Here is a 22877-nt window from a genome sequence, read left to right as displayed (position 1 = left end):
GTTTAAATATCACATAGTCCTTGTTGGTAATTGTGATGAGGTAAATGCTTGATACAGAAATGTTTGATGATTATTTACTCTAGCTTCTAAAGGCTTAGAGGCTGCCCACCTCTCTTGGCTCATGGCCCACTCTTTCCATCTTCAAAGACAGCAACATTGTATTTCAGAGGAGTCTTCTGGGTCACATCTCCCTCTCACTCTCTTCTGCCTCCTCCTTCCACTTCTAAGGACTCATGATTACATTGAGCTTACCTGGATAACCAAGGAAGTGCTCCCTCTTCTAAGGTCAGCTGCTTAACAATTTTAGTACTGTGCATGACCTTAACTCCCCTTTGCCATGTAACCTAACATATTAACAGGTTTCAGGGATTAGGACATGGACATATGGGGTGAGGGAGGGATTACTCCATCTTCCACTGTCTGACAGACCATGTTAAAGAATTTGAATTTTTCCCTGATGGCAACAAGCTTTAAACAAGCTTTCCCTTGATGTTAGAAAGGTTTAAACAAGGAAGTAACAATCAGATTTGCTTTTTAGGAAAATCACTCTGGTAGCTGTGTTTGGTGTAGTCATTTGTGTAAAAAATTTTGTCACACAATCAATTTAGTAGGCCATTTCCAGCACTTATTTCAATGATGTTTTAAAAACTTCTTATTTTGCAATAATTTTAGATTTGCAGAAGGGATACAAAGTACAGAAAATGCAGTACCCTTCACTTAGCTTCCTCTTAAGTTTTATGTCTTCCTTTCATGTTTTAACGTCTTATAAAACTATGGTTGCTTTATCAAAACTAGGAAATTAACATTGATTGGGTTGTCTGTTTTCTTGCTGTTGAGTTTTAAGAGTTCTTAATATACTCTAGAAACAAGTCCTTTATTGGGCGTGTGATTTGCAAGTATTTTCTTCTAGTCTGTGGCTTGTCCTTTAATCCCACAGTCACAGATGAAAAGAAAATATTTTCAAATCACATTTTTGCAATGGTCTATAACCAAACCTGGGAAGTCACACAGCTTTGCCTCTGCCATTCTTTACTAGTAGAAGCTGTTCTAAGCTTGCTAAAATTCAAGGGGAGTAGATAGAGCCTCCCCAACCCTTTAACCAGCAGAGGATCAAAGAATTTGGGGGCCATGTTTTAAAACTGCCAAAGTTGCTGAGGCAGTTATAGGAAATATTAGGAAATGAAAATGCCTAGCACTAATGAAATTCCCCCAAATTTACAGAGCATGTTTTGTTTTTTAAAAGTACAGGTGTTATAAATTATTTGTTTGTAATATTTGCCAAGCTCAGTTTTTAATAAATGCAGAAGAAATAAAACTTTAATATTAGTATACCTTAAGAGAAAATTAAGAGTTATCTAATATGTTTTAAAGTTGAAGAAAAGAAAATGCATGCCTTTTGGTCACAGTAAGACAATATTTAAAAATATTTTCTTGTCTTAGTTATCATTTTCTTTCAATTTAAAATGATCCTGATGTTTGTTTTTCTTTTTAAGTGCAGGATTTAAAAAATTGTTTTAAAATATTTTTTAAAATTTTGCTTTCAGATGAGTCTTGATTCACTTATTATCTTGATTATTTTCAGATTTTTTTTGAATATTTAGATCTTGATACAAGGTGAGGAATGGTAAGCATTGATGTATAATTAGCTATTCCTGCCTTTTCATCCCCCCACCCCCAAAGTAAGTACCTTCCTTTCCTTGATGGATTGAAAAGTAAATAGGCTTTTTTTGATGGGTAATTGGCTTCCGATAAATTTCAGCAGATACAACATCCCTGTTATTGTTAGAAAAATGGCATTTGTGTAGCTTGGACATGATGATGATTATTTTCCTTTTTCCAGATCATGTAGCATGGATGAGCCAAATCAATCATGAAGTGGTAGATATTTAAACACATTTGTCTAACTCTGACTTGACTCTTCTCTTGACTGATAAATTTGTACCAGTGTTGGATTTTCTGAGACTGTAATGATGAGTAGTAAATCTGTGTTTAAAAAATACATGTAATTCAGAGAGGGAGGAGAACATTCAATTTACTTTTTTTTCTTTTTGGCATTTAAATGAAAGATTCCTGTGGACTTATTTCCTTTTAAGTAAATATATTATTATAGGTGAACTATGATCATGTAAAATATCCTGTAAGAAAAGTAAACTATATACTTAGGAAAACAGTGTTATCCAAGTTTAGGCTCTCTGTATACCTCTTGGAATTACAGACGTATGAATATTATTTTTTCTTCACAGCTTGATTGTATGTATTGTCTGTGTCTACCGTGGGCTATGTATTTAAATGACCAAAGATTAGGATTCCATTGCATTATTTAGTTAGAGGTGAAAACAGACCAAGGAAATTATTCACATATCTTCTATAAACACATATTTTTCTATTTTTCTGTTTCTATACATTATTATGGCACAGAATACAGTGGTACTTTCTTTGTGTCAGAGAACTTAAAACAGCTCGTGAATTTTGTTGTTGTTGTTGTTATCCTTTCATTTCCTGTGTAGCACAGATATCTATTTCCTTCCACAAGATAGGAAAATTAGATTCTAGGGTAATTAAAGTCTGCCCTTGGAACTAAGACTAGAGCTCCAGTGTTTGGGACAATTGACCATCTTCTGGGCTAAAGAAAGCTAGTGGGATTTTAGTGTAGTGAGGGCCAGCAGATCATTGTTTAAAAGCACGGACTTGAGCCAGGTTATTTGAATCAGATCCGAGCCTTGTTACATCCTAAGTATGTGACTGTGTTAAATGACTTAACTTTTGTGCTTCACTTATCTTATTTATATAGGGGTTATAATGATCCTGTTTGCTTCATGAGGCTGTGAGGAGGATTCAAGGAGTGCATATATGTAAAGCATTTAGAACAGTGAGTGGCACACACTGGAATAGGTTTAATAATATTTAGACTATTAATGAAATTAGTATTGTTAACTTTAATTATATTGATAAAAGTACATTCTGTAGTGATCAAAGATGTAAATACATAAAAATGGAAGTATTAAAGGCACTAGGAAAAGACGTGGGTATATTGTTTTCTAATATTGGTATGAGGAAGGCTCTACCAAGTATGAAAATTCATCAAGCATGACGGATTTTACTACATAGTAATTGAGGAACTATAGCAAAAGACAGCATAAACAAAGTCAAAAGACAAACAGTAACCTGAAGGAAAATACAGACAGCACATAATAATAACGTATGGTTAAATTTCTTAACATACAAGAACATTTATAAATTACTAAGGAAAGTACAATCCTGTGGAAAAGGGCAAGTAACAGAGAAAGACACCCAAAAGAGTTAAGAGTTAAGTACTACTAACTAAAATGTTTCTCACTTATTAGATTGGCAAAGATTAAAATGGTACTCAGTGTTGGGAAGATGAGGCATTCTTAAGCATTACTGATGGTCAGGATAAATTGATAGGCCTTTCTGGAGAGATATTTGGCAATAATGGTCAATTTTAAAAGCACAAACCCTTTGAACATCCAGTTTCACATCTAGGAACTTACCCTGCAGATTCATCACAGAAGTTGATCTTATAAATTAGTTCACTCCCTGGAATAAGTACTCATCAATGGAAATTTGGTAAATAATGTCTCTACAATGAAATGCTATATAGATTTTTTAGGAAAATAATGAAGATTTATGTAACTAACACAGAAGGATATCCAGGATATATTAGGTAAAAAAAAAAGCAAGTTGCTAAACTGTAATATGAAATATATATGCTTCTATGTACATTACATATATACACATAGGTGTACAAGGGATACACAAGAAACCATTAACTGGCTACACTTGCGAAGTAGGTTGTCAGCTACCAAGTAGTGAAGGGGACTTGTACTTTTCACTTTATATTCTTCATTGTTTGAATTTTTTTTTTAAACAGTGGGTATGATGTTACTTTTACAGTTAAAAAAAAAAAGCCAACAAGAAAGATTTGAACTTCTTCCATGCTAGTTATATTAGTTACCTGTTGCTGCATGACAAAATATCCCAAAACTTATCAACCTAAAACAACAAATGTTTAATCTCATGGTTTCTGAGGGACATGAAACAGCCTAGCTGGGGGTTCTGGCTTAGGGTCTCACGAGACTGTTGTCAGGCTGGCAGCTGGGGCTCTCGTTATCTCAGGACTACTGGGTGTGAAGGGTCTGCTTCCAAGCTCACTCACGGGCTTGTCGGCAGGCCTCAGTTTCTCTTTGGTTGTTGGTCAGAGAGTTCAGTTCCTCACTCATGGGTTTCTCCAGAGGGCTTTTCACAACTTGGCAGCTTGGTTCTTCCACAATGAGTGAAATGATCTAGGAGAGAGCCAGCACCTGAAACTGGACAGATCCTGGAAGTGATATATCATATATCATTACCTCTGCTCTATGCTATTGATCACACAGTCTAGTCCTGGTATATTGTGGGAAGATGTGAATTCAGACACAAGGATGTGATACCAGGAGGTGGGGATCATTGTGGGGCATCTTGGAGGCTAGCTCCCACAGTGAGTCTATCGTAGTATATGTCTCTTGTAACAGTTTGGGATTATGAAGAAGTAAATAAATTAGGGCAATATTTAGATGGGAACTATGCCTAAAAATGAAGTCACCTTCCTGCTAATGCCTGTGAGTATTTGCTTTTCTTTTTCAGGTCCAGCACAGAATCAAATGCAGGTTCCATCTGGGTATGGATTATATCCTCAAAACTATGTTGCTCCCTCAGGACATTACTCTCAAGGACCTGGGAAAATGACCTCATTGCCGTTGGATAGCCAGTCTGGTGATTACTACCCTGGTCTCTACACGGTACCAACTCAAAATGTGGTGACTCCTAACACAGCAGGCCAACAACCAGGAGCACAGCAGAGGTATGGCAGGGTTCCTCCTGCTCCTCACGTCGTGGGATCCGCTCTGGGATCTTTCCAAGGTGCCACGTCATCAGCATCACATTTGCAAACGAGTGCCTCCCAGCCGTACTCCTCTTTTGTGAATCATTACAATAGTCCAGCCATGTACTCTGTCAATTCCTCTGTTGCTTCTCAGGGACTTCCCTCTACGTGTGGTCACTATGCTCTGTCAACTGTTTCTAATGCTGCGTATCCTAGTATTCCATATCCCTCTCTACCTGCTGGTGATCCATACAGGCAACAGATGCTTACCTCACAGAGTGCTCTGACTGTCAGGCCAATTCGAGAGAGTTCACTTTCTGGTCAAAACACGGCTGTCAGCCATCCATCACCACTTCCACCTCCACCGTCACAACAGTACCAGCAGCAGCAGAGTCTTTCAGGATACAATACTTTCTCATGGTCAGCTCCAGGCCTTCCATCAACCCAGGACAATCTAATCCAAAACCACACCTCCCAGGTTGCGGCCAACAACAACCCAACAAACACTGGTAAGTTGAATGAAAAGTTCACCAAAGCATGGTTGAAAATCACTGCATTTCCAATCTGATTTTTATTTGCATAAAGGTTAAAGATAATATTGCCTGATTGAAAAATTGAAAATGAGCTCACTCTTGCAGTTTATTTGCTGTTTTCATTATGGGATTTTTCAGCATCTCTCTGAACCCTTCTCTTTTACCCAGTCACAGTTAGTCACCCAGCCATCTGCCTTGTATAGCATGGTTCCTTGCCATGATTGGGATTCAGTTGATACTTATTTATTGATATGTTTTTGTGCCTCTGCAGTAGTTGTCTTTAATGTGAGTTGGTTATAGGGCAAAATGGAAGGGTCCATTTGGAGATACGCTTTGTTAGTCACTGCTTTGTTTTTTATACTTGTTCAACCTTGGGGCAGGTTGAACTTACCGTTCCAGCCATAGCCCCATTCATTGTGGAAAAGACAATGGCCTGTGATACCACACTGGTTTCTCCAAGTGAACCCTTATTAGTGACTTTCACAGAAGATACATTTCCTAAACATTAGAGCGGATGTTTTCTCAGTCCCACATTGGTAAGTTAGGATGTAGGATGGGGAAGGTAGAGAAAGATACATGAAAAATACCCTTGTAATTAGTTTTTCTGACCTTCTTAAACCAAGATCTGGTTAAATTTATTTGTTTAAAAGTTATGTATGCAAGGTATGTAGTTTTTTAGTGTGAGGATTTGCATAGGATATATTCAATTTAATTCAGCTTGTGAACTTGAACTTAACAAAATCTGCTCTTGAACTGAATGAGATGTATGCACAGAATGGGAGTTGGTAAAGCTGTGATCGCTTTCTGAATGACGTCTTTGGGTGTATATCAGAGTCTAGATAGCCATGTGTCAAGGGTTTGTAGAACAGTATCCTTCCCTGGACAATTAGATTATTTAAAATTAGAACTTTAGACTATTAGATCTCAACTGTACATTTGAAATCATCTATTCTTTCTTTGCTATGCTGTTTAGAAACACTTTGGGCTACAAGCAGGTTATAGTGGTTTAAACAAAAAAAGTGGTATTTTTCTCACATAACAAGAGTTCTAGGCAAATGCAGTGGCTCCATATGTCCTCAGAATCTTTTCTCTCTTTCCACTCTGCTGTGCTTCCCTTGTTGGTTCATAGAAATAAGATAACTTCTGCACCTGTAGACATCAAGTCAGAGTTAAAAGCAGAAAGAAAGGAGAGGAAAGAAGATGGGCTCATGGCATTGACAGACTTCATTTTACGTATCATTTGCCATAGCTATTTTAAAGGACCGTCCGTAATTTTAGGGAAGGCTGGAAAATGAATAATTAGCTTTGTAGCCTCCATGTTAGAGGCAGGCAAGAAAGAAGGGGTTTGGCATTGCCTGGGTCTTGAGTAAGTCAGCTTGAAGCATCTGTCACGATTCCCAAATCTGGCTGTGCACCAGATTCCCTTGCACAGACTGTGACCTTTAAACCCAACCTACTGAGCTAGAACAGAACCTCCGGGGTAGCCTTAGGAATCTGTATTTCTGACTTGATCTCAAGTGAGGCCTAGCAACAGATCCAAAGTATACTGTAGTCCTTTTGTTTTACAAATGAAGAAAGCTATCTTAATTGGGTTTCCTGTGGTCATTAATGTTAGAAACAGCCCATCTGGGAGCTCAGTTTCTTCTGACTCTGTCTCCCCTTCTCAGAACCAGGGCTTTGTCCCCTAGAGATTCTGTTTTCTTTCTCTCTTCTTTCAGCAGTCCTTTCAAAGATCAGCTTTTCCTAAGGTCCCTCTGACTTAAGGATTTTGTGATTTTCGTGACAAAAAAAAGAAGAAACGCAGGTAATTCCTATCTTATTTCTGAGATGGGAATGGGACCCTGGATGGAACGAATTTATGCAGATATAGGATTATATAATTTTAGAAGTTAATTTGTGTTAAAAAGTGGCACTTTTTTCTTTTTTGCCTTTAGATTGATAAATGACTTTTTAGTTGTAGTTCGAAAGTGGACAAATTAAATACATCTCAGGTTAATATGACTGATGCCTCAAAAGAAAGAGATTACTTTAAAAACCTACTTTAAAATTAAATATTACAGAAGTTCCTAAACTTTCTCAGTTCATGTTTCTTGATTTTTTTTTTTCATGGTGCCCCACGCATCTTAGTAGTACATAAGGTTTTTGACAGATGTCACCGTGTTTCTCTTGAAAATTTAAAACATCCTTTGGAACTCTGAATTTGTTCCAAGGGCAACTTGGGTCCCTAAGTACAAGGTTTGGGAACCATGGGTATATTGATCTTCATTTTCTAGAAAGACAAGCAGTTTGATTGTTTTGGGCACTCTTTAATTATTTTGTCACATTTAAATGAGAATCTTAGGTATTAAACATAGTTTTGTATGAAAATCAATCTTTGAGTAATTGGTAAAATTGTTGCATTTTTATGACTTGATTATATTAGTTTCATTTTCAGGTAGTATAGTAAAAATTCTTAAGCAGTGAGTTCATATTCAGAAATGTGGAATAAAAGAGACATTTAAATGTTAACTCATTTGCCTTTTTATTTTAGAAAAGCACGTTAGTATAATTTAGTAGTAGAATTTCAGATTATTTTATTAAAAACATAGTATGTATGTTTGGATGCTATGTTTAGTTGTTAACTTAGTCTGAAATTTTGGCTAGTGTTTAAAAGGTGTCACTTTGTTAGGCCATTAAAAATTTTCTGAACTGTCATTGTAGGTACATTTCTCAAGGTTCAGAAGCTCTTAGTTTGAGATGAAGTTAGTTGAGGAGTACAGTTTTAATAAGGATCACATCTTGATAGCATGTTGTGCAGTAGTACTATCTGATTAATGCTGTTTTACTACGTATAATTTTATAAAACCAGTATTTTTAAAGCTATTCATAAAAATAATAATAACGTTTATATAATCTTTGTATAAAAATCCTCAGCATAACATGACACTAAGATATAATTGCTGATAAGTTAACATATGTATCATCTCGGGGTGGTGATGTGTCTGAGGGAAAACAATAAATAAATACCCTGTAGGAGATGACTATCTGGAGAAAGAAACACGGGTTAGAAGTAAGTTAAGAACCCGCATTGGAGGTACAAATACTACAGTAAAGAGATTATTTTCAGCTTTGAAAACTTGTGATGAGATTGCGGAGTTGTGAGATAGGAATAACGCAGTGTTACTCCTTCATACTTAAACACTCCTTCAGTTTTTCCAAAGCTACTCTTGAACCTTATCATCTTTTCTCAGCTTTGTACCTTCCACCTGTAAATTTTTCTATATTTACTCCTTCAAGCTCAGAAGATGAGCTGTCCATCTTTGTGATCACTTCCTTAAAAACTTGCCAATATCAGTTATTCTTTTCCTGGTGTCTCAGTTTCTGCTGGGCTGTAGCGTTGGAAAGGTGAGAGGAGAGGAACTGACGAAGGGAAAACGTCAGCGTGGTCCTGTATGTAAGCAGCAGCCATCAGAAGTTTTTCAGCATGATAGTGACTATCAGATTTGTGTTTCAGAATTTTCTTCTGTGGACAGTGTGGTAGATAGGCCGGAGGGCTTGGAGTCAGGAAGACCAGCTAGGAAGGAATTACTACAGTTATCTAAATGAAGGATGATGACATAGGTTAGGATTCGTTTAGACAGAAGACAGATGATGAAAGATGATTTTAAGGATTCATTGATACGGTTTATGAAGGAAAAGGAATAATAGAATTTGACTTTAATTTTCTAGCTTGAACAAGTTGGATGAATAGTGGTGCTATTAGTCAAGACTTTGCATAATCTCCCTGGTTTCAAAAGAACTGTATGTACAGTTACTAAGGAGATACTAAGAACTAACAAGGGAACTACCTTAATGCCGATAGATGGATAGATAGATGGATGAAGAGACAAGTGATTTATTTTTGAATTGTGGGTTCTGTCTCTAAATATCCCATATTTCTTCTGTTGGATTCTCTTTGTGAAGGGGGCAGTTTTTGTGTTGTTGAATTTTTTTTTGTTTTTTGACTGGCATGATTTTGTGGTCCTTAATACTTGTGGAACTTGTCTCCATTAATTTGATAAATATTTGAAAGCCAGGTGTTTAAGTGCTGGGAGATAAAATAGCAAGTAGAAAGACTTGATTCTTATCCTTATGAAGTTTGCAGTTTACTTGGGGAAGCAAACATTATCGAAATAAACACAAATGAATGTAAAATTGCTTCATTATTTAAGTATCATGAAGCAGAGATTTATACTGCTTGGTGAGAGTAATCTAGATATATCTGGCCTGTTAGTCATGGAGCTTAGGGAAGTTTTCCCTGATAACAGATACGTGAGCTGCAGTCTGAAGGATGAATTATCCATGCATAAAATAAATTACAGGTGAAATAAATACTTAAGTGCAAAAAGGCAAACCTTTAAAACTTTTCGGAGAAAATATGGAAGAACCTTGGAGAAGGGAAGGATTTTTTTTTCCCCTTCTAAAGGGTGTGCAGACCCTGGGGAGGGGCACAAAGTATGGAACACTTCATGAATTTGCGTGTCATCCTTGCACAGGGGCCATGCTAATCTTCTCTGTATCGTTCCAATTTTAGTATACATGCTGCCGAAGCGAGCACGGGAAGGATTTCTTAAGGACACCGCACACAGTGCTAGTTATAGCCATAAGGAGTAAGCGTGATAAACTTGACTAATTTCTAATTAAGAAGTTTTCTTCATTGAAAGGCAACATAAAGAAAACAAAAAGACAAGCCATGAACTGGGAGGAAAAAAAGTAGTTGCAGTATTGTATCCAGAATACACTAATAACACATAAAACCAGTAAGGAAAAGACCAACAACCCAAGATAAAAATACTCGAAAAGGCATTTCACAGATGAACTGAAAACATACTCAATCTTATTAATAATCAGGGAAAAGCAAATTAAAACTAGAATGAAGTATCTACTTATGCCTAGTGGCAGAACGATAGAACTTTGGAAGACTTTGAAAGACTGACTATACCAAGGGATGGCAAAGATGTGGAGTACCAAGAAAGTTGTGGGCAGTGTTGGTAGGAGGATTTACTGGTTCAGCATTTTAAAGAAATTTGGCATCAGTGGAATTGAAGATAACTACACCCTAAAATGCAGCTCTCCCACTGCTGTATGCTTTAGAAAAGTCCTTCTCAAATTTTGTGTGTGTGAGTCACCTGAGAACTTGCTAAAGTGCAGGTTCTGATTCACTAGCCTAAGGATTTTATCACGTTTCTGCATAGGGTGTTGCTAGCCCATAGAGGACACTTGGAATACCGAGACCCTGGAGCATCATTTCCTGTTTTAGATGTGTAGCACTTACAGGAAATGGTGACATTTGGGGGAATTCTGAGCTACGGGGACTGGTCTGCTCCCTGGGCCAAAGAGCTCGTTTCCCACAGGCTGCCCCAGGGTGAGGGGTCCGCGTCCCTCGCTGCACCCCCCACACACTCGTGAGCTGTGGCACACACACTGAGAGCCCCACCCCAGAGAAACTTGCACGTCTGTACCAGAAGCACGTTTGTAATTATCTAGTACTGTAGTACTGTATGTGAAAAGAGAAAATTAGAACCCAATAGTCCATTTACAGTAGAATGGATAAATAAATTATATCGTTCCAGTGGATACTGAACAGTAGTGAAGGTGATGAAGTAGAGCTATACCCGTTAACATAAATGAATCCCAGAAATGTAACATAGGAAGTCATGGAAGAATACATGCAGTATGCTATTGTTATAAAGTTAAAAACAAGCAAAAATAATGCTTAGGGATACTCGTGTGTGGAAAACTATTTAATAACAAAAGCAAGGGAGTAAGGAACACATTTCAGGAGGGAGACAAGGGAATGCCTTTGTAAGGAGTACACTGTGAGCCTCAGTATTGGAAATGTTTTATTTTCACAGTTGGATGGTTAGTTCTTGGGTTTCATTTCTTTGATTATGCTTTTATAAGTATATACACATATGTATCATATAAACTTTTTTGGTATCAGTTATTTTATTAAAGAAAAAGTCTTGTTACATCTAAGGGGGATTAAGTGACTTTAACGGGAGAGAGTACGGGAAGTTCAGGGACTGAAGGAGGGCCAGTGAAGCTGGAGGAGAGCCCTGGGCCAGGGGGAGGCTGGAGACCTAGTTAGGAACGTTCAGGGCCTTGATGATCATGTTAACAAGTGTTTAGGGTAAGATGTTTTGTCTTCACCCTAAAGCCATGGCAGGATGGGAGAAGGATGATGCCATGTATCAGGCTGGAGACTGGAGAACAGAGGGCCCTGTTCAAGCCTGAACTACTTATTTTTGACTCTGTGCTTGGAATTGTTCATGAAAAATTCCTTGTGGAAATAATTTGAAGCCTAGGGTGATAGAATTGTTCTCCAGAGAGGTTTTGTATTTCCTTCTGCCAGTTTCCTCCAGGTGCTCCCAGCTGCTGATCACACGTATCCAAGTCCAACACTCTAGATGAACTGGACTGTGCAGATGTTCTGAATCAAAGCTGCTGGTTTTTGTTAGGGCTTAGTTTCTGGGTTTATTCTTATCCTGAGGTTATAACCTTTTAGACACTCTCCTACAAGTGGAAGTATGGGGTGCCTTATCTGGTACCACATCTTGAGTCTTCCCTGGGATGATACATCTTCTGTTTCCCATGCCCTGCAAGGCTACAGGAAACAGCGGATCAGGTTTGCAACAGCTGTCACAGGGTGAAAGTATCTCTGAGTGTTGGGCTTATTTCTCTGAGTTTTCAATTTCGTATAGATTTTGGCCCAGAAATTTGTTAATGTCATGTTAGATCTTTGATGATTTTAAGAACTTTTTAAATGTAATTTTTAAAGTTGTCTTTTTTCTCTCTTTTTTGTTTGTCCTCTCCCCCCACAAAGTGGTGTCCAAATTCTAAAACCTAGTACCTCTGAATGCAACCTGTTTTAGAAAGTTTTCGCAGATATTATCAAGTTAAGGATGTCCAGCTGAGATCATCCTAGGTAGAGGGTGGGTCCTAAATCTGCTGACTGATGTCACAGCTCTTTTTCCTCATTCTTTTCTGTTTAGATGCCAAGGGGAAATAAACCTCTCCTAGTCCCTTCTTAAAGTTGTCTTTAGTAAGAGGGTTTGGTCCTATTTACCGAGCTAATTGTTACCAGAGGCAGAAATACTCTCTATATTTTTAGACAGTGTCTTTTAGTTTCCTATTAAGAGCAAAGATAAAATTAATATATTTACTCTGTCTTACACACCCCTTTCCTCTGTCACTCAATTTTGGATGATTTCATCTTAATTTTCACTTTGTACTGTTAAATATACTCATCACTCTATTACTGTAGCAGTTCTAATGATTTTATCAATTATCTAGTTCTGGTTTAAAGCAAAAATGATTTACTATTTTTCATGGTTCTGTGGGTTGGTTGGGCAGTTCCTCTGCTGGTTTTCCTGGACTCCTGTGACTTCATTTAGTTGGAGAGTTAGCTGGGCTGGAAGCTCCTAGGGCTTCACTCACACACCTAGCAGTTGACGTACACAGTTCACTGGGTTACCTAGGTTTTCCTCCGTGTGACTGGACCAGCTTCCCTGTGAGATAGTCTTAGGGCAGCATTCCAAGAGCAGAGAAGTGTGAGCTGCAGGGCCTCTTGCAACCTGAGGACTTGGGCTTGAACACTGGTCCTTCTGCCGCGTTTTATTGATTAAAGCCAGTCAGAAGTTTAGCCCCAGTTCAAGGAGTGGGAAAGGAGACTCCACTTCTTAATGAGAGGAACTACAAAATTGTGACTGTGTTTTCAGTCTCCCGCAATGACATTTGTCCTTCCTAAAAATGATGTGGCAATCAGCATATTTATTTAAACTACCTTCCGCCTTCTTTCCTCATTCCCTATATTTATATCATTTGTATGCCATTGGGAAATATATCACGTTTGTCCTGTCGCTATATTCTTATGTTTGTTTCCGTCTTTGACCTAAGTATGTTAATAAATATACACACACACATCATACATGTATACACATGTGTCTGTATATGAATATAAACACATGTGTAAGTTTAGAATGTACAAAATGATGACTTGATACACATATTATTACAAAACTAATTACCACAGAATGTAGTTAATACATCTATCACCTCACATAATTACCTTTTTTGTGTATGCGGTGAGAACATTTAACTGTTTTAACAACTTTCAAGTATACAGTACAATATTGTTAATTATAGTCACTGTTACAGCCCAAAACTTACTCAGAACTGAGCATTTGTATCCTTTGATCAGTATCTCACTATTTCTCACATATGGCAACTTCTAGCAACCAACATTTCCTATTTCTGTAAGTTTGGCCTTTTTAGATTCCATATGTAAATTAGACCATCCACTATTTCTCTTTGTCTGACTTATTTAGCAGCATAATAACCTCATGGTCCATTCATGTTGTCACAAATGGCCAGATTCCTTCATTTTTCAAGGCTGAATAATATTCCATTGTATGTGTGTATTTATTTCCATATTTTCTTTATCCAGTAATATATTATATGTATGTATGTATACGCATACACACAAACATGTATATACACACACACACACACACACATATATACACCACATTTTAAAAATTCATTCATTTGTCAATGGACACAGGTTGTTACCAAAAGTTTTTCAGGTATCTCTTGATTGGGTGAAGATGATCCTGTAGGTCAAGCAATTTGACTATCACAAAGGCCGACTATGACACACATATACTTTATTCGAGAAGTCCAACCTAATGTTACTGTCAGGCCCTTACTTAGTTACCTGTGAAATAGGGCATCTGATTAGAAGCAACAAATGAAGTGGCAGTTTACAATACAGAATGGGATCTGAGCTAATACTAGAAACATCTGTATAACTCATGAATCACATTACTGAAGAAGCAAATAACCTCTGTTCATCTTATCTGAGGTACCACTGCATCATGCAATAATCAATATTATTAATAGTGATCATTAGTAAAGAAAAACTGTTTGGGGTTCATTTTGTTTAAGAAGGTATGGAAGCTCATGAAATGTTTTAGGAAAATTACCATTAAAGATTATTAAAACATTTGGTGAGTAAGGTGTTAGTTTTTTTGAAAACCATTTCTTTGGACCCCTTATTTGCCAGATATAGGTATGCTAGATAAATGTGATGCTGCTGAAGTTTCTACAAGAACTTCAGATAAACTCTATGTTGTTAGTATTTTAACATATTTCAGGTTTATTGCTGTGGATGAAATAGTTTCTTGTCTTCAGTTGCAGATTCTTTGTCCCGTTCTGTAATGCAAAATGTTCAGCCTCCCAAGTCCAGCCCAGTAGTATCCACTGTTTTGTCAGGAGCCTCGTCAACAAGACCGCCTCCCGCTGCACCTCTCCCAGCTGAGCCCGCGGCCTCAGTTACACAGCCACCAGAGTTGTCTCAGCAGAAAGGTATTTGAGAAGTTCGTTATACTGTGCACATAGCACATACATACACACACTGATTCAAATAGAGGATTTTAAAAAGTCAAACTGAATAACCATAATTTATAGAAATTATGAAAAAAAGAACCTCAATTTAGAACATGACTTTTTTAAATGTATTAATAACTTCAAGTCTCTGTTTATGATTTTATATAATTGTGTTACATAATTATGTTAAATCTGTTACATATTTTATGTAACTGCAATCATAGTTTACATACCAGTTTGTATTTTGCTTTTACATTTATTAAATTATGCACAGTTCTTCATATAGCTACACAGTCTCTATAATCATTTTCATGGCTAGTAATTCATTGTGTCAAGGTATTTATGATTTACTAATCCATCCATCTATTATAGACCATTTCTTTTTTTTTTTTTTTTAAGGTTTTATAGTTTCTTTTAGGGTAAAACACCCAAGATTTCCTTGATTAGTGAATTTCCGTATTCTATTTGATGGTTTTTTTGCTTGTCATTAATATTAATGGAAAGTGACTTTGACCCAGTTTTGGAAATGAGAAGGGTGAAAAGGAAATTGTAATCCACATTCTTGTATCATTGACCCACAATACAGTTTATTTGTTTGTTTGATATTCTCCATGTGCTTTAAAATAAGTGACAGGTGACTAAAATGTGTTGTTTTGACTGTGTTTTCTCACGTTGCCTTTTCTTTTGGCAGTATTCTTGTTTTCTGTCTGGCTAAAATTCCAAATCTATTGATGTCTCAGGTTAACATACTGTATTTGCATTGATGAGGTAACTGAGCTATTTTTAGGAGTCTGTAGTTTGTGTTTCCAGAGCAACCGTTGGTAACATTATAGGGATTATACTCACTAGGTAACGACAGCCCCTGACCTTGAATGTGAAGAACTCTCTCAGGTTCTGAGACTCAGAAAAAGCAACAAAAATCCTTAGGCTGATCTCACTGCTTAGATCTGTTGAGTGTTCATATGGTCAACAGAGGCCTTCCTATCATTTGACCAGATTATACATTATAAATTTTCTTGCTTGATTTTATAAGAAAACCAACTACATCATGAAGGAGTGTCCACTGATTTGCAAAAAGCCAGTGTATATGTTAGGAGTAGGATCTAGTTATTACAGGCATTTACCTTCAAAGGTGAAGGGCTGGTAGGAAAGTTTTACTTACCGTGAGTGGAAGAAACTTAGGGGTAGGTAGAACCATAACTAAATGAGCGGTGTCTTTCCTCTACGTTGATGACTGCCTTCTAGATGTTACGTGTCTTGCTTGTTTTGACCCTTTACATTGACCCTGCTCATTTCTTTTTCTTTTTGACCATTTTACTTGAAATACCATCCTACTGTCTTACTGTATCGTTTTGTAAACCACTTTCCCACTAAAAAATCATAATTATGTTTCTTTTTTTCTCACTAATGAGATAGATTTGAAAAGAGAAAGAACTACCATTTATTGAAGACTTAATGTGCCAGATACTTTATATTATTATCTCACTTAATACTCTTACCAATTCTACGAGGTAGATAATACCCCTGTTTTACAGGTGAGAAAAGTGAGATTCACAAAGATTAGGTAACTTGCCCAAGATTGTAAATTAGTAAGTAGCAGCATAAAAGATTTTTAACTCAAACCTTTCTGTCTGGTGCTCTTTGTGTAAATGAGGCTGAATTATTGCTTTTGTTGGCTGTTAAACTCTTGATAAACTCCTTGAGTAAGTAACAGGAAGGGTAATACTGGAGACATTGGAATCACTGCTTTTATTATTCTATTTTCTGAAGTAGGAGATTGGCCTCTCGGTGGTCTCTGCCTTTGGACAGATCTGGGTACACAGATAGGTCTGTGTGAGTTCGGGCTGCCACCTATGTTGTGCAGGCTGTGGCTTGTGTGACTGATGCCTTCTGTAGTTGTGCGGTGTACAGCTGTGTAGGGTATGCTGTAGGTCTGATGTGACTACTGAAATATTGATTCTTAAGAGATTAGTCTTTTTCTTCAAGCTTCAGAGACACCCATGCTTGATTATTCTCAAGGCTTCAGCATTTTTTACTGGTTTTTAGAGGAGAGGTTTCAGATTTTTGCTTGCATATCTCCTAAACATTTTTTGAGAAAACTAAAACTACTTGAACATTTTTTAGATTGACATCTAAAATTTTTCACCAGAAGTTGACTTGCAATTATGTAAGTTTCAACATACTGCATTTGTTGACTTTTAAAACAAAGATGTTATGTTTTTCTGTGTATCCACTGGAATGAAACCTATCATCCTTTTAAAAAATAGTGAAATGAGCCCTTTAACATTTAGAAAGTTTACATTTTTCCTTTTTCTTCTTAATGTCATAGTCCTTTTCTTGAATGTAGTAATAATATAAACATTCTTAAGCTAAAAACTCTTTTATCACTCTAACATACTTCTCTGCTACAATAATAGTATATATAATTGAAATTTTAAAACTTGTTTTATTGTCTATAACCATAAGTATCTAAGCATTAGCATTTTTTCTTCTGAATTATTCTGTCGATATAATTAATATTAGTGTGTAGTTGGTCAAAACAATGTAAATACTATGAATTTTTTTAATGAAAAGTACATTTTTATTGGAAGTATATCTTTCATTGAGAAAGTGGCTTCCTCCCTCCCCACCATAGCTTTGTGTACCTGAGTTGCATATGATTTATTATTAGAATAAGATAAACTTTAGAAAACTTCATTCATAGTTTTTATTTTCCTTCATATAAGTGCTCACGTAAAGTAGACAGGAATGGTATTAGAAGGATTTTGTTAAAGCAATATTGTTCTTTTAGTTTTTTAAATTTTTTTAACCTTCTGAGTTACATGTCAGAAATTTTTATTGTTGTTTGTTGGATTTTATTTTCCAGGCTGCAGATAGTTAGTAGAGTTATTATTACTTTCATATAACAGCTGACAATTTTAAAGACCTGTAATGTTTATTATCTCACTTGGTCATCATGTGGAACAGATACATCACATTTCACCTTCCTTTTATAGATGAGAGGTTTAGAGAGGTCGGGTGCTTTACCCCAAGACATACACTCTCCATAGTTGGGGTGCCAAGACCCAGTGCAGATCTGCTTCCAAACCCTGTGCTTGTTTGACTGAATTAGTGATTATTTAAAATATTATTAATTTTATTATACCACTGCCAATATCATATCACATCCTTTAATGCATTTTTATCAAAAACTTCAAGCTGTGATGATGTAGGTCATTTATCTTATGGATGTCTATCTCCATATAACCTAATTGGCAAAGGCAATCTTCATTTTCAGACCACTGAGACAAATTTTATTCTTTGTCAGAAAGTCTGATTAAATTGTTTTAATCCAAGGAAATGTGTTCCTGGAGTTTCAAGGGGTATCATAAACCCAACTGAGAAATAAATTGCAGCCTATATCTTCTAAGCCAAATTACTTAAGAGCAGTCAAATTATTAAATGTCAAAGATTAATGTAATTAATTTATTCTTTTTTATAGTAGGTTATAAAAACTAGGCAGTGAGTCATTATGCTATTTCTCATTACCAAATTTGAAATAAAGCATTATAATATGTACCTAATACTAGGCTATTTGTGAAGCACTGATTATCTTAAAAAGCATTGTATTCTTGTGGTAAATACATGCATTATGTGTATCAAATGCTGTTATTTGACTTCTTTTAGTACTTAAATAGGAATGAAGTATAAGAATTGGAAATAACTTAATTTCATCAGGCATTATGATAAAAATATTGCCATGTATTTTATTTAAAGAAAAGAAAAACATACTACTAAGTACTAATAGATTCACCTGCTAGTAAATTTTTTTATTTTTGGTTAAAAATAGATGGAAAGAATTAAATACTGTATAAATATAAGGAAGTGAGAAATGATTATACTAATTATAAATATTTTGTGATAAATTAGGTTGTAAAGTACTTTATTAAATGCCTCATAGACTCTGGAAGAAATCATGTAGAATTTTTACCTATGAGTTGTAGCAGGTGTATCTTGAAAAAAAATTGGTAGTCCTAGAAAATATTCTACTTGTTTTTAAAAGAATTAGCGTTACTAAAAATGTTACTGAGGTTGGTGAAAGTTCTTTTCTCTAATTACTTGCCCTAGGGATAAGTATTAAGAAAAGTTAAAAATAGTTATTTTTAATTAAATATACACAAAAACATGTTTTTAAAGTTCAGTAGTGATAGTAGCTAATACTTATACAGCACTTACTATATTTCAGTCACCATACTAAGACAGTTTTAAAATGTGTTCATTCATTTAATCCTCCCAACAACCATTTGAGGTGGTTATTACCCCATTTGATAGATGATATAAATGAAGAACAGAGGGGTTAGTAATTTGCCCAAGGACACACAGCTAATAAGTGGTATTACCTGGAATTGAACCCAGAGACCTTATCTTTATCCATAATGTCCTGCTGCTTGTCTGCTTAATATTTCTTACTGTTTTTGCTTTGTTCTCGTGGTACTCTTTCAGAAGCAGTGGGTACTTTGACAGTAGTGGTTGGAGACTGCAGAAGCATTAAGTAAATTTATCATTATTCTCACCATTCTACTGTTCAATATTTCTGAATTTAGAATATTCCATTGAGAGTCAACTCTATTTCTAATATGTTTCATTTTTAACCGAAACATGTATGGCAAGGTAAAAGAAAGTATATAGATTTAGGATGCCTTGATTAGTCATTTAAGGAAAGGGGGGCTTTCCCTTAGTGCCAGAGAGATCTATATATCTCAGGGCAAAGTATTGTAGTAAGATTTAGGATAAGTTAAGGGAATGTGTTTCCTTGGTAAGGTAAGAAAAAGTCTGTCGTTAACACAGGTACTTTCTTAGGTGGATACGTTTTAGGAAGAGTACTATGGAAAGTGAATCCCTTAAAACTATTCCTTTGCAAAGTCTTCTAGTGTGTGTACCTAGTTTGAAGACTAGATTAGGAAAGATAACAGTTCAAAAGTCTGAACTCTTGAATTTAAAAAAGCCAACCTTTACAAGGGAATTGTTTTCTTTAAAGACTAGTTTTGTTTATTCCCAGTGTAACAGTATCTAGGGAACAGTAAAGATGCCTTTTATTAAGCAACTCCAAGGATATGGTCTCCTGGTGTTTGGCCTGAAGGTACTATAATGATAGGTAGTTTAAGCAGAATGTCTTTTTTAAAATATTGGTCCCCTGTTAGTAACAGGCTCTTCGTCATGTCAGATTTTGTCTATGACAAAAGTGTGTCCTGCTTCTTGGTTTACTGCATTCATACCTGGAAGCTTTGACTAAGACAGAGGAAGCTAGGAAGTAGCACTCTTTCCCTGTTTGGTGGTGGTGGTGGTGGTGGTGGTTGGGGTGGGAGGTAGTCCATGTACATGTCTGCAGTGTACTGCGTACAACCTAGAGCAGGCCATTTAAATATGAATTGATTGTTATTTTGGAGCTCTTAACCTTTCTTCTGTGGATTAACTAAAATGTCATATTCTTGTGCCATTAGCATTCCCAAGCTTTTAACGAAGTTTACTTAAACAAGCAAAGGAAGGCTAAATTCTGAGCATATTGAGTCACAGTTGGGGAAGAGCTTAAATCTTGACGCTTTCATTTCCAACACTTCTCAAAAAGGATTACGTCTTTTTTTAGGACAGAAAAATTTGAGTATGTTGTGTGACATTCTGTTGATACAATATATTGGCAACTGTTGTATAATCTAAAATAATATTGTAACAAATAATACTGTTACTCTATTCTGTCTTATTCATACGTTTGTTTTAGTGCATTAAGTAGTTGCTCTATAAAAATTTTTTTAAATTATTGGATAGGCATCTCATTTGCTTCCAATTTTTAAGCATTGGATATTTTTCCAATAATAAGTGATATCTGTTTTTATTCAGTAAATCTGGAGAGAAAATATTTATCTTATAATACATGTAGGTTTGTCCTCTACTTTGACTCCTTTGACTAGAGTCAACAGCCTGCAGATTGATTTAGTCATGAAAAGAATGGATTTTCTTCTGATTTTTTTCCCCCTGCTTATTCACCTTAGCACAGTAAATGGAATTTCTTGTTTTCTTCTTTTTCTTGTTTCTTCATAATACATATACATATACATATACATATACATATACATATACACACATGTGTACTTTTAAAAGTGCAATGCTAATTGCATTTTGAGAAAGTATTTCATTTTTAAAGAAATCCTTAAATTGAAGAATTTCTTTTCTATAAAATCTTTTTATAGTTAATTATGTTTAGTTATGCACTTCTTAGTATGTTTAACCTAAGGTCTAATATTAGTCAAATTTTCATTTTAGCTAGGCTTTTGTTAGAGGAACATGCCACCCTGAATTTGGTCTTTCAAGGTCTCAAGTTTATTTTTGTGTTGCCTGAACTTATTTTACATTGATTTTTACTTTCCCAGAAGAATTTGTGATAACTACTGTTTTATCTGTATTTAAAACATGTTTCAGCAAAGCTATCAGATTTTTCCACGACTTCTTTCATCGTGAGGATAGTTTAACCTTTGCTCTCTTCTCAGCTCAAATTTTACTCTTTAATAGCTTTTTTCTTACTGTAGGCATGAGTTATGTTTATCCATGCTAATTAAAAAGGTCACCTGAAAAAAAAACAATGAAGAGAGCATCTCATGACTCCCATGGGATTTTTTTTGTGAGGCAGGGCTTCATTGTGCTTTCAATCCTGTGAAATGTTCTTGGAAATCCACACTGCATTTTTGAATTTTTGTTTTGTTCTTTTTTTTCCAAGTTGAGCTATAAGATTTTTATTTATAGGGATGTTTATTCTTATTTATGAAGTGTTCGCATTTTTAATGAAGATTATTTTATTTTCCCTCTTTAAAATTTTGTGGTTAATTTTTGTCTTGATAATAAAATGCACAATCAACTTTTTTTTAAAAAGGGAAGTATTATACAATTGTTGTGCCTTTTCCACAGAATCTGCCTTCTCTTGCAGAGTCTCACACTGAGGATCAGTCTCAGTCACCTAGTTCAGACTCTCATGTAGTCAGCAGGCTGACGCTGAGATGACTGAGCATCTCAGAAAATTCACTCTTCTGTAATTGTCACACTTGTAGGGCCACAGTTAATAAGCGCCCCCTCCCTTCTTTTTTTTTCTTTTGAGCATCTACTGTGAGCAGAGAACTATGCTGAATACAGTTCTTTAACTGTCATTCTTTTTCCGTTGAGAGAACTGTTTTACCATCAGGGTGGCATTAGCAGAAGGAAGGTACCGAGGATCTGTATGTGTGTTGTATGCTGTATAAGCTCATTTCAGCAGAAATGATCACTGCCTACCAAGAATGCACAGTCCCAAAGGACATATACCACAATGGCCCCAAGGTCAAAGAAGGTAAACATGTATTGAGCTCAGTAAAATGTTCAGAGAGAATGAGTGCAGTTACCTAAATATTATCAGTGTAAGACATGGTACTTGTTTCACACTTAAACCAGTTAGTTCGTATTAAAGCTGCTTTTACTAAACTGCTTTGCAGAGATTTTCTAACGGTTCCAGTTTTGATAATACATTTGCTAATATTAATATGCATGCTGGGATGTTCTTTGGTATGTCAAGAGTTCTTTCTCACTTTTGATGCAATGTCAAAATTTTGTTTCTCATCTTTCCTGTTGGTTTGACTCTTGTGTTTGTGCTTTCCACTTTACAGGCATGCAGTATGGTGAATATGTTAATAATCAAGCTAGCTCCGCACCAACTCCCTTGTCATCAACTTCCGATGATGAGGAAGAGGAGGAGGAGGATGAGGAAGCAGGTCTGCTTTAGCTTTACACCAGTTCTTGATCTTTTCCTGCTCAAGTTTTCTTTTTATGTCCACAGTCCTACTAGATTAAAAAAAGTGTCTTTGCAGATTCAGCTCAATAAACTTGCTTGGTTTGGGTTATAGAAGGTTGGGTCACTTGAAATGAGGTGTTTTGCTTGTTTACTTGTTTTTTTTTTTTTTCTCCTTTGGACATCTTTGCCATTTTGTAAGTAATACATCTGTCATGATGATAGAGCGCCTTCTTTCAGAAATGCATTTTCTCTCATGCCACATGCAAAA

The 22877-nt window shown here is 35.9% G+C and overlaps 1 protein-coding gene and 1 non-coding gene across 7 annotated transcripts in view; one reads left to right on the top strand and one right to left on the bottom strand.

Annotated features, from left to right (window-relative positions):
* Positions 1-22877, top strand: part of SEC24B (SEC24 homolog B, COPII coat complex component) — a 71657-nt gene that overhangs the window by 7428 nt on the left and 41352 nt on the right. For 3 of the 6 annotated variants that reach the window (XR_012059611.1, XM_031690795.2, XM_031690792.2), the window contains exons 2-4: positions 4642-5388; positions 14626-14799; positions 22485-22589. Coding sequence is in view for 5 of the 6 variants with exons in the window: in XM_031690795.2 (XP_031546655.1) it covers positions 4642-5388; positions 14626-14799; positions 22485-22589 (1026 nt within the window). In the remaining variant the exon portion in view is untranslated. The remainder of the gene's footprint in view (positions 1-4641; positions 5389-14625; positions 14800-22484; positions 22590-22877) is intronic. The other 3 variants (XM_031690810.2, XM_031690802.2, XM_072938812.1) reach the window with 2 other exon arrangements.
* Positions 9882-9988, bottom strand: LOC140688999 (U6 spliceosomal RNA). The gene has a single exon (XR_012063851.1). It is a non-coding gene; the product is annotated as a U6 spliceosomal RNA (small nuclear RNA).

This window comes from Vicugna pacos, chromosome 2 (assembly GCF_048564905.1).
Source record: "Vicugna pacos chromosome 2, VicPac4, whole genome shotgun sequence".
In the NCBI taxonomy this organism is placed as follows: domain Eukaryota; kingdom Metazoa; phylum Chordata; class Mammalia; order Artiodactyla; family Camelidae; genus Vicugna; species Vicugna pacos.
Note: the sequence above shows the minus strand (reverse complement) of the source record. Positions and strands in the feature narration are given on the sequence as shown.